The 12810-nt window shown below is 39.1% G+C and overlaps 1 protein-coding gene across 3 annotated transcripts in view; it reads right to left on the reverse strand.

Moving 5' to 3' along the window:
- Positions 1 to 855: 855 nt before the first annotated feature.
- Positions 856 to 12810, reverse strand: part of PDE4B (phosphodiesterase 4B) — a 714464-nt gene continuing 702509 nt past the window's right edge. For all 3 annotated transcript variants that reach the window (XM_078668953.1, XM_078668961.1, XM_078668968.1), the window contains 5 exons: positions 11364 to 11463; positions 9625 to 9779; positions 9403 to 9525; positions 4669 to 4851; positions 856 to 2920 (listed from right to left, as the gene is read on the reverse strand). In XM_078668953.1, coding sequence (XP_078525079.1) covers positions 2558 to 2920; positions 4669 to 4851; positions 9403 to 9525; positions 9625 to 9779; positions 11364 to 11463 — 924 coding nt within the window. In that variant the 3' untranslated portion in view covers positions 856 to 2557. The remainder of the gene's footprint in view (positions 2921 to 4668; positions 4852 to 9402; positions 9526 to 9624; positions 9780 to 11363; positions 11464 to 12810) is intronic.

Raw genomic sequence — 12810 nt, forward strand, 5'->3', positions numbered from 1 at the left:
GGCTCGTCATCAGCGTAGCAGGAGGCTACCTTATGACGAGCCCAGCTCGTCATCAGCGTGGAAGGGGTTAAGCACGCTTGGCTGTCAAATTAGAAAAAGAAGCTGCTTTTTATGTGCAACGTCTCCGAGTCTTCTCGCTAGCATCCCTGTAGATTAGTATAGGGCAAAAAAAGACTCTTATGTTAGAGTTTAGCAGATGTGGTTATACACTCTACGTACGGCGATGTTGTACGCTTGCCAAACTGTAAACAATTCCCCTCGTATTCTAAAACAAAATCAGTGGCATTCTCTTGTAGTATAGAAATCTAGAACAAAAGTAAAAAATCTTTAGCAATGTAACAGTATTGTACTAGTAGGAACTAAAAAAAAATTATACTATGCCAAAACTGTCTAATTAAAAGTTTTGTTGTAGAATGTTATTGAAAGTGCTATATTGCATTTACTGAAGCTATACATGGGATACGGGCTTTTTACAGACCTAGAACATAGCCAGACTCCTGCCACAATTCCCTAAAAAACGTTGATATGAATGACTATATTTAGTCACATTTTCAAACGTTATACTGCGCTATCACAGATTGCCTGCAAAAGCTTCGCAAGTATTTTATATCAAATGCAGTCCACAAATAACTGCAATGGGATGGCTACTCAGTCTCCCATTGATGCCAATGGGCTTATGTTTGTAATGCTGCTAATGTTTCGATGTGCGGGGAAACATTTGAAGAGCCATTTGCAGTGTAGAAGCAATCTCTTCTAATAACGACACTATTCTCTTTAATAAGTCTCAACTCTTTCTATTGCAATGCCTTACCTGAATGTTTCATTGTAAAATAATGAAAAGGCATCACGCAAGTCTGAATCTAGTCATGCTTTCATTTATTGACTTGATATAAAAATTTCATAAGAATGCATCAGAACACAATATACAATACTGTAACATACATTGTGTGAAACTTTTTAAAACAATAAAATATTCACCTGGAACAAAGCAGTGCTCAACAGACATACAAACCCATCAGCCATGCACGACTGTGCTATTTTGATCACCTATTTAGTCACAAGTTGGACTGACAAATTTTACACACTGAGACTGAAAACTTTAGGATGCCCGACAATGTTTTCTTAAGAAGAAGCTTCACATTAGCACAAAATTTACATCCGCTCACATTTTCTCAAAGAAAATGACAACAGATATTCAGATAAATTAAAAAATCAGACTTTTACTCCGTGACCTTCAGTTTATTTTCAAAGTCAGTAGTCTCGCTAAGTGCAGGAAGACATCCAAGAATTATTAAAAGAATGCAGTCCTTGCCAACCTCGACTGAAAATGACATCCTCTCAGACACATGCAGGTGAATGCCCATCATGGGTTTCTATGTCTCTTTTTAGCTACTGTTCAGGTTCTTCTATATTATTCCGTACAAAAAGGTTACAAGAAAAAGGCAACTCTCTTCCAGAGTTTTCTACACAATTAACACTACCAATGACAGGTAATGTTAATTCATATATAAATTAATAACTTACAAAACATTACAATATATACATTAGGTAATAAATACACTGTTATAAACAGTAATGGATGTGTCAGAGCTCAAGGCAGTGCAAGAGAAAGATGGTGCAGCTAGACCCATGAATCTATGTGTAGAACATATGAGAGAGAAGGAACATCTCAACGTGCAACTTTCACTTAGTTAAGGATATTTCGTAGGAAAATCTAAACACACATCACATCACACACTGCCTTAATTTGCTTATTTTCACCTGTAGTGCATGTACTATAAAACAACCTCCTTTGACTCTATTGTTTAAGAACAGGGTGAAACTCTTTTGAGAAACACTGTATCAACAAACATGTAAGACGTATAAGTCTTCGTAGCAAGCAAACGACATAAAAAAGACCTAAGTAAGTTAAAATAAGCATTATAGTTGAAGGTATTGCATTATAGTGATATCCCTTCTGTTACATTTGTAAAACCTGCAACTGATCAACTGTAATAAAGTGACAGATATTGCCCATGAAAGAAGGAAGACTATTTTTGTTTCCAAAACAAAGTCACAAAAAGTATGCATCAATTTTCAAATACTTTTTGATAAGTTCCTTACTAAACTTTGTATAGTTAGTAGACTTTGAAAAGACAGCAAAGTGTTTACAAAAAAGGCACACACGTCCGCAGACAGGTAGACAGGTGGACACGTTTTCCACGTATAGCTACAGATCAGTATTTTCTATAATTCTAACTGATTTAAATTTCAAAAGTTTAAAGTATAAAATCTCTCAGTTTTGTGTCATCCGTTCTCGAGCTATTCAGTAGCAATTCAAGCTGTTTCCAGAGCGCAATGTCTTTGCTGAAGACTTAAAAACAATGCGCAGTAGGTCATCCGTTAATTTCCTGAGCAGTCGTTCACCTCGTGACCTTTCAAACCCGCCTCCAATCTCAAGTCGTTGGAAAGATCTCTTAGCCAAAGCAAGGCTGAGGCCCAAGATGTAGATCGCAGGCTAGTCTAAAGAGATAGCTTGCATGTTTAAAAGTGTTTGAAATCAACACATTTGGCAACATTATGTGTCTGCAGGTGATGTATCATCTGTAACTATTTCTATCTGAGCCTCCCGTGAATCCCTGTTGCCTGTATCTATTACACAAAGTGTCTTCGTGCTGCTAAAATAGCTGATATTATTTCCTTCCTTGTCAGGACCTTCTGAATCCTCTTCTTCAAGTGTCAATTCAAACTGAAACTTTTCCGTCAGCCCTTGACAGTCTTTGTCCCGTTCATCCAGAAGAGGTGAGGGGCTTTGAGGTATCATACTCTGGTACCAGTTCCTGTTGTCTTCCAATGTATCCAGAATATCCTGGGCATCAGGCTGCACCAAGTCTCCCCATGTCTCCCAAAGTGGATGAACAATGTAATCGATGAATCCAACCTAAAGGGTAAAACAGATTTCAAAGCATTAATAGACCTACAACTAAATCATCAAATTGTCATATAGATAAAGACAAAATGAAGTTTGTATTTTAACATAAGAACACCCATAAAATGCTGCAATAACTGTAGATCATACAAAGTTTTGATACATGCCAATTTGTTTTGGCAAATTATTTGTTTTTTTACTATTTTTTTCCCTAAAGAAATATATAGGGAAATATCAAAAGGGGAATTTAAATTGTTACTCTCAGATAACTTCCACAAAAAAAATATGCCAAGCTACCTGATATCTGTTACAGTTATTTGACATTTGTCTGGATTGATTTGCACCTCCACAACTAATGAAAGGGAGAGCTGGCTGGTTACACGAACCTGCATTCCTTCTAAACAGAATTCAAAGTAAGGGTATTTCAGATGTATTGATCTTCCTCATCATTTATGATAACAACTGTGCAGGATGAGGTAACCCCGTGTGGTTGTGGGGCTCGCTAGTAACGGTATCAAATTTCGTTGTTATGTTTATCTTTTAGTGCTCAAGGGAGGAGGAGTCATCCACCCCTCTGAAATTGTGACCCAGGGGGATCACGTTAATATCAATACAGGCCCGAGCACAGGCACAATATCACTAATTAACTAGTTATTTTCAAGAGAAGTAATGTTTTACATAAGGCAGGTATTAATAATCAAAATATTGTTTAAATTGGGAGAGTAAGAATGACATGCACATAGACTACCTCTAGTATTTGGAAAAGCGTATTATATATTTTTATAAAGAGTAGTACTGGTTTGCAAGACAAAGACCTCTCTGTTTGTTTCAGTAGTGGGACTCCAATTGAGCACCTATAATTTCCCACTTATACATCTTTAGACCTTCACCTTTTGCTGCCTGTCAGCTATGAATTTTGGACTGTGTTTCCATAATGCAGTAAATAATTAATGACCAAATGTTCTGATGAGAAGACATAACAGGGAACATCATGTACTAATGTTCTTTATTGGTGTATGTTGACATACGATGTTTTGAAAAGCAATTATTACTGTGTACTGCTGGTGAGGTCTAATACGATAAATCACATTACATCACCCAGAATGAAGCATCTGTCTTGTCTTGCATAAATATATAGTGACAAGAGTTAACAAAGAAATGGTTGGGTTGAGTAATTTGTAGTACAGAGAAGACTCAAGAATGAATGTATATTTTCCCGCTAAATTTTATCAACAACTTCCAGGCGTTACAGTACTGTGGTGACCTTAACATGCGTACTACAACCATTCCCATCTCGTCTACCTGCTTCTCTGGACTTCCCCCATTCCCCTACAGCTCTAAAATGTATCTTTATGTGGATTTATGTTTGCTGATTGATAGAGAAATCTACATATTTGAAAAGTCGATCTACTGTAAAACTTTGTGTTTCTCCTCTATTTAAAAACGTTGTAACATTTGCAGTCTCCTGCTTAAACATTTTCTTTAGTAACAACTTAGTTAAAATGTGTAAAAGTAATCAAATCCTACTTTTCCAACAATTGAGCTACAAGGTTTATGTAAATAAGACCCTAGAAATTTTAGCAGGAGCTACCGTAGGAATATTTCAGTGGAGTAATACAAAGCATAACAACCATAAAAAAGTATTTTGTGCCATATACTGTTAGGCTTCTAAACTCCATTTTACTGAACAGAATGTAACACCAGTAAGTAAACATTTCTCACTGTTTATGTTCTACATCCTTCATACCACATTCCTTTACCTGTGATTTTTCGACTGATGCAGTATGTTTGTCACACATTGGACTTATTTCCATCCCTCTATCTCGTTCTTTGTCTCCCTGCTGAAAAAACTCCTCCATGATTCTGTCGGTCCACTGACGATAGAGCTCCAAGGACTTTGTGGGATTACTCAAGTCTGCACAGTGAACCATATTCCGAAGAACCTGCAATTCAAAATGTAGAATTCATACATTAATATATAAACTGCAGGAAGAACTGCATAAACAGGACGTTTAATAAAGAAACAGATTCCTAAATGTTTGCTTATTAATAAAATGCTTTAATCCGTTTTTTAAAGTATGTACCGAAAGACAAATAGATAAAGCCCACTTCCGTAACACTACACAGTAATGGGTGGGGAGTGGGATTTTGGAGGACAAATGTAGACAGGTCCAATGCAATGTTGTTAATACCTGCTTAGCCCCTCAGCTGAGCTGTAGCTGAAATATGGATTTATAGGCAATATTGGTCAAGTAGCCACTGAATGTGCAAGGCCCTGCTAGTAAGAAATTGCAAAATATCTTTCATGGTGTTCTTGTGTAATTGACATTCAACTACGAGGAGGTTCTTATACAAAGTTGAACAGTATAGATCTTTGGAAAACACAAGGACAGTAAAGTACCCTCAAACCTTATTTGAATAGTAGGCATACAGTAATATTCAACAGTATACATTGAATTGTCTATTAAGCCTTCAACACAATATTTAATTTAGAATAATGATGCCTGGTTTGTCAAACAATTTATAGAATACATTGCTTGGGGATGCCAATTGTAATTGCATTTATATAGCACTTACTACCCCTGACGAGGCGTCTAAGCACTTTTCAGCGAGTAGCATGCTACTCCAGAACCCCAAAAAATATTAGTGGTGAATTAGTATAGGGAAATAAAAAATTAATTTGAGTGGTGGACATGTGAGTCTGTTAGTTGAATTGAAAAGGATTGTGGGGGGATACAAAAGGGAAGGGTCTAGAAACTGTTTATTTGGAGATCATAGCAGTAGGAGGAGGTTTGGGATGAGTAAAGGAGAGATGGAGAGGAAGAGTCTCTAGAAGTGGGTTAGGGAGAAAGAAGAGGTATCGGATGAGCCTAGGAGGGATACATGAGGGAAGGGATTAGAAAGGCTTATTTTGGAGATCTGAATAGTAGAAGAGGCTTAAGATGATGCAAGGAGGGGTAGAAAAGGGAACATAGTAGTAGAATGGGGATTGGGATGAGTCAGAGAGTAGAGGTTATATTGAGAGAGGTATAGGGTAAGAAATATGTAGTGCATTGGAGAGAGTAGTAAAATGAGGTTTGGGATGAGTCAAATATTGGAGGAAGAGGATATATTGAAAGAGGTATAGGGTGAGATATAGGTCAGTGCAGATGCTGAATTAGGAGTAGATTAAAATATAAAGATACATAAGTAAATGGTAGGTATATATGTATAAGGAAGGTAATATCTAGATTTTAGTAGAATTTAATAACTCAGACTTTCAAGTGTTGCTGTACTTTAAGCTAATTTATTTGTTTTTATATTTGCTTCCTTTTAATAATTCAATAGTGAACCAATTGTAGATAAATATTTATGATAACAATTTACTTATTTATGCAGTGGACTATATACAAATTAAACATCAAAATAATATATCTATAGGTAATATATACATTTGTTAGGCAGACGTAATGAAGATCTATTTATAAACATAATTATTATATACATTTATACAAAGGAATGCACATATCTAGATACATACATATAATGCAAAATAAATGCTTATATACACAGGGATATGCTGTACATTTATGTTTGAATAAGATGAGTAGGTGTGGAAGAGACAACTCTTGAGTAGTCTTCCGAAGATAATAATAATGATAATTACGCACTTATATAGCGCACGACTACCCGGAGGCATCTCGGTGCTTGTACGAATACCGCCGAGGAACCCTTCCTGGCCTTTCCCTGTGAGGAGCCCACTCCTGGGCACCCCCAAGGTGAAGTCAGGCATCCTCAGCGTTGTTGGGGCTGTTGTAGAGATTAAGCAAGCTATTGCCCAGAGGTGCAGAGTGGGGCTCATGATCAGAATAGGCACCGAGGCGAGAATTATCAGGCCCGAGGAAACTGAGCCCGAGACCCGCCGAGGCGGGAATTGAATCCTGGTCCCGGCCAGGCTACTGCATCAGGGTCTGCCGCTCTAACCATTGAGCCACACTTCTCTACAATGATGAAATGAGATAGTTATCTGTAGATCTTATGTTTAGGGGTAAAGAGTTCCATAATTTGGTAGCTTGAACAAATAGGGATGTGCCACCTATGGTTTTTTTCTTGTATGATGGGATTTTGAGGTGAGGTGCCAATCTAGAGCGGAAGTTCCTTTGTTGAACGCATTTGGTGATTTTTTCCCTGATGAAGAGCGGCCTGGCCCCATGTATCACTTTGTGGGTCAGGCCCGGACTGGCCGTTGCGGGCACCGGGCAATCCCCCGGTGGGCGGCATGGCTGGGGGCCGGTTTTGGGCCCCTGGGGGCCAATTTTGTTACAGGGCCGTTTTTGCAGCATAGCTGCAAAAACGGCCCTGTGACAAAATCGGCCGAAAATCGGCCACTGGGCAAAGAGCGCAGTCGCACCCCCAACCCCCCCCCCGGGGGAGGGGGGCCGGCCGAGCACTTTGCCAGGGCCGGTTTTGGTTCCCAGTCCGGCCCTGTTGTGGGTGATACAAAGTAGCCTGAATGTGGATCTTCTGGCAACCCGTAACCAATGTAAGGCATTCAAGGCACAGGACATGTCGGCTTGTGGCTTTACATGTAGGGGTAGTCTGGCAGTGGAGTTCTAAATACGTTGTAGTCTTTTCACAGTTGTTAAAGATGATCTGTGGAAGAGGCTATTGGCGTAATTTGGTTTAGACAGTACAAGAGAGATAGTAGCCTGGAACTTGAGTGAAAATCCCAGGTCAGGGAAGACATGTTGCAGAGTTTTTATAATAATGAAGTTTGATCCTGCTAGTTTGTCCACTTGGGCATTCATTGATAGCTAGGAGTCCATGGTAATTCCATATTTTTTGCTTCCTTTGATACTTTTGGCAGCATTCCCAGATCATCACGCCAAGCGATGAGCAGGTCATAAATTTTCCAATCGCCACATGTTAGCATTTCAGTTTTGTAAGCATTCAATTTGGGATGGCTCCATGTCATCCACTGATCAACAGCTCTGAGGCAACTGAAAATGTGTGAGTTTCCAATGTCTTAGGGGCTAACCAGTTTAAGGACAATTTGTGTGTCATCTGTATAGTTATAGCATGTGAGGTGTAATTCATTGATCAGTGTCGGTAATGACTTCATGTAGATGTTGAAAAGCATGGGTGAGATGATAAAGCCTTGAGGGACCCCTGCTTTTGTGAAGTATTGTTTGGATGAGAAAGGGGGGTATAGATGACATTTGTTCTGTTTTGAAGGAAGGATGTAATCTAGTCGAGAGGATTCCCCGCTATCCAGGCTTTGTAGAGTCTTTGCACTTGAACGTCATGGTCAACTGTGTCAAAGGCAGCTGAGAGGTCCAAGATAAGCAGTGCACTAACCCCTTTCTGGTCAACTGTGTTCTTAAGGTCATCTCAGATGGCAATGATATGTTCCTCTATTTTGGTGGCTTTCACGTGATTCCCATTATCTGTTCCACCATATATTTGATTTTCACCCCTCATACTCATATGTATTTAGTTTTAGCTACTCGCTGGTCCCACATCTCATTGCTACTGCACTCGAAGTAGATGTTTATGCTCTGCAATTTGGCTTTAATTCCCTCCCACTGTATTTCCCTGAACATTTTGTCTGGTTTCTTTTTTATACCTTGCCATTTGTCCTAATACCTGCCACATTCCAATTATTTTCATGGAAAGAATGACAGAACATTTTGATTGTGTGACTGGGACCACTCACCTATGGCACATTGGAAGAGGTGAGATGGGATGAAAGATCCTCAAAGTTGACACATTATTTGTATTTTTCTCACTTTAAAGTGTCTTCCTTTACAATACACTTTAATCAAGTTTTGAAATCGAGGGTATTTCTAACACAGAATGAACCAGAGTGTCAAGACATGTCTCAGTGGCCTTAACATAAACGTGTTCACATATTGAAACCTTAAATCAGTTTATGCCCCCCGAAACATTTTCTAATATTCCAGGGGGTTTGTATGCAAGAGTGCTCAGGGCCGTGGATGTTTTGGTATAGGCAGGTTTGTCAGAATTAATATAGAGCTCTTGCTGTGTAGCATAAAGCACTATGGCTGTTTCAGCTTCTTATGCATTGGCAAGGCGGAAATTCCACTAAACAATCCAGCGATATGAAGTTTCATAGCACTAATCCATCTACCAGGACAGATAGAGTACAGCATCCTATACTGAATACCAGTACCTTTGCCATTAACTAATAAATAATTTGAAAGGCTTGAGCTGAATGCAAGGTATTCATTAATTATATCTTATTGTTATCTCACACCTGGCGGATCTTTTATGGAATGAGTTTGTTGCACCACCGCAAGCAGGCACAGTACAAATACTTGGTTTACAAAGATAACTGAAACATGTATCTAATGCGTGTATCTGATCACATGTCCAGTGGGCAGGTTTCATGGTAAAATAGACATTTCGCTCAAAGCAATCACGGTATGCTTGTAAGCGATCAACTAGAAAAGTAAATTGTTAAACTCGAATTTTAAATTTATTCTGCTTAGTACCTGTATTCTGTCTGTGTAGTTATCCAGGAGGAGGACACCAGAACTTGTAACCTTCTTTGTTTCAACCATGGTCTTTAGGTCTGCCAGCAGGCTCATGTGCTTCGACATATCTGTTGCCAGCACCTATGTTTTAAGAGAACAATGAAAAATAAATGTATAAGAGACTAGTGGTATTTTCAAGAGCAGAAAGTGTGATAGTGTGAGTGGGCAAGAAATTCTTACCAGGTCTATCACCATTTTCCTGAGAGTCTGGCGCTGTTTTTTTGTGAGGTTCTGGAAAATATCGCAGTGCTCTTCTTGTAATAATTTAAAGCCCACAGCAAGATGGTGGTTTTCCAGCACAGATTCATCGTTGTACATCAGGGCAAGCTCCGAATCTAAAAGAAAAAAAAAATTGAAATGATGAGTAAATGAAGAATTTTTAAAAAGTACAATATTTTATCATCACGCTTGGATTATTCTATTATTACATAATTGAAAAATGCATCTTGATGGCACCTCATTCAACTGCATATACCACAAGATCTTTCACGGCAAGGTGGTCTAATCCAACTGACAATAAGTGCCCATTCTGCCCGACCCATAAAGAAACAGTAGCACACATGTTTTTTGCCTGTCCAGCCTATGCAATTCCCCGTCGGGTTTGGCTGAGACCCTTGTGTAAACTGTTAGGAACACGCAGTGGCCCGGAAGGCGAAAGAATCATATGCACAAGCACATCATCTACCATCGTAACAGCTGTTGCAAAGTATCTTGGGTGGGCGTGGGTACTAAGGACAAAATCAATGGTATTGTAACATCTACAGGTTTGTCTGCAACCACTGATGCATTGTTGCAAACATTATTTCACACTTCTTCAGGGGCTTTCTCGAGTCCCTAGGTCTTTATGATGAAGTTCATCTTGTTGTGAACTTCCATTTTAAAACCATTTACAGTTTTTTTATTTATCATATATTTTTAATAACCCAAGGGTTTTTTAAATGATCATTTTTTTATCAAAGCCGGCATACATATCAATCCTATTGTTAGAATTGGGTTTGTATATGAAACTATGGTCATTGCTTGTTATATGCTTTTATGATTATATGTCGAATAAAGCTTTACAAAATGAAGCATATACCATGAGGAAGTAACATTTTTAACTTGCCAAAAATATTCATAAATGTGTACATGCAGATCGCAATATGAATAAGCTCTGCTCGTGTTTCGGACCTGCTTGAAGAATCAAAGGTGTACATTTTTTAATCTAGGAAACAGATCAATTAAAGGAGTGTGTTTGATTTTTAAACATCTGGATGCATACTTCTGGTAAATTTAGAGGCCAACAACATTGACTGGTGGAGGTGAAAGGACAACAGCAGAATACCAAATGTGCAGAATCCTGACCGCCTATTCCAGAGGGGAGCTATCACCTGTGGTCCAACTGATCAAGTATCTAAGAACATCTTCTCTGAGAGGAAGTCATATCAGACAGTGTGTTTAGAGGATGGGAAGTGCCGCTGATGTGGAAGCCTTTTGCAAAGATGTTCTCAATCGATAGCATGACATCTAATTCCATCTTTAACTATTAACAACATTAATTATACTAGAGACAACGGCAGATCGTTCAAATATAAAATATTTTAGCCCAGTTCAGAGGCCTTCACACTAGGAAACCTACAAAGCAACTACCAAGACCCCACTACCTAACTTTGCCAGCCATTTATTATTTTCTTTCAGGAAGACTGTATGGGAATATAATTTTAGCATGCAGTCAGTTCCATGTGGAAAATGATCATGCAGTGCTATTGGAAGACACTTACAAACATTGTCATAATCTACATGCTCGCACCTAGAAACATTCCAATAAGCACAGGATAATTTCATATTGCTGGAGCATATTTCCTAATTGCAAACTCCATCAAACATACGCTAATCAGACGCAGGTTCTAGTCATGGCTTGAACATGCAGTCAGACTCACTTGTGTTAATGAGGAACTGATTGGAGACTCCAGGGTGATCAACGTCATGGATTGCTGCGGCAAAAATTGCTGCCAGAATTTCGAGATCCGTGAATACAGCCTGGAAAAAAGAGAAAAAAATTGCACGTGTTATTCGCTTACTTGTTAGATCATAATTTTGCATGAAACAAAATCCTTAAAAAAGGTGCTTCCAGGCACCATGCAATCACACAAATTCGATTGTTTAGGATACAAGTGACCTTTATTTCTGATGGAGCCTGTAAAGGGGCTTATTGGGTGCATCAGAGTTACAAGGTCCACTGTAACTCCACGGATCTAGTGTCTTTCACCCAGAGATTCCACCTGCTAGAAGCAGTTAGAGGCTCTAGGTGAAATACTAGAAGGGTTGGGAAATGAGGAATAACCAATGAAATCAGGACCGGAATTAGCAATTCCTCTGGTAATTCCTCATTTCTCGGTGAGCCTTATGATCCCACATGCAACATTGTTCACTCCACCCCGAGGGCCATTGGTAGGCCTACCTCCGGTACTCATAATCTGTCGCTTTTAGCATGCAAGCTAATTTTATGTATTGTCCTTGAGGTCACTGGGAAAGCCTGAGAGATGAGAGATTGTTTGGAGACCTATATTTCCACTATAGGAACCAGAGTGGAAGACACTACTTCTTAACAGTGCAATTTTTTCCCAAAAAACGAAATAACGGTGTCCTCTGTGACACATTCATGTTTCGGGGATATTCGTGTGTCATGGATCCTGGGTTCCTCGCAGTGAAGAAGTGAAAATTTCTTTTTAGATTTGGTGTTGGGCGAGTCTGGTCGAAATCAAAGCATTTCAAGTATGTAATCTGACATTTTCAATTCTTCAAGGCTTGCTCAGAATGGCATGAAAAGTACTGCTCAGCCAAGCGCGCACAAATCTCCGTATTGAGGCCAACGGGAAGGTGCTCTTCTGCAGCAGGCGCGGATATGAGGAGCAGCTTCTAAAAAATGGCATTAGAAATTCAGACAGAAATGTGCAATTGCATGCAAGCACGACTAAGCAATTCCTGCACATTGCTTTGTTGTTCGACAGTCAACAGAGGAACACTGGGTCAGTTATGCTTGCACACAGCATTTTGGAAACCGTATCAATAACTGGTCAATAACGTAAGGTCTAATCTCGGCAATCGAATGTGATGAACACAATGTGATCCAGCTGTATGAAAGACCAGTCTGTAAAATAATTGCTTGTACATAGTGACAGACAGACTCACTTGGAAAGGAAGACCGCTGCCTTCTGCAAGTGAATTATTTGTTTTTTTCAGACTTGTATATAATGAAGCTCAATGCCTATCTTTTCTGGCAGAAACCAGGTTGTTGGTAGCAGATGATCCTATGGCCAGCATCTGCCAGGTATTCCTCAGCTTCTTTTTAAATCGTGAATTTTGATTTATGGGGTAAGAAAGATT

The sequence above is a fragment of the Lissotriton helveticus genome, chromosome 1_2 (genome assembly GCF_964261635.1).
Source record: "Lissotriton helveticus chromosome 1_2, aLisHel1.1, whole genome shotgun sequence".
Classification (NCBI taxonomy): domain Eukaryota; kingdom Metazoa; phylum Chordata; class Amphibia; order Caudata; family Salamandridae; genus Lissotriton; species Lissotriton helveticus.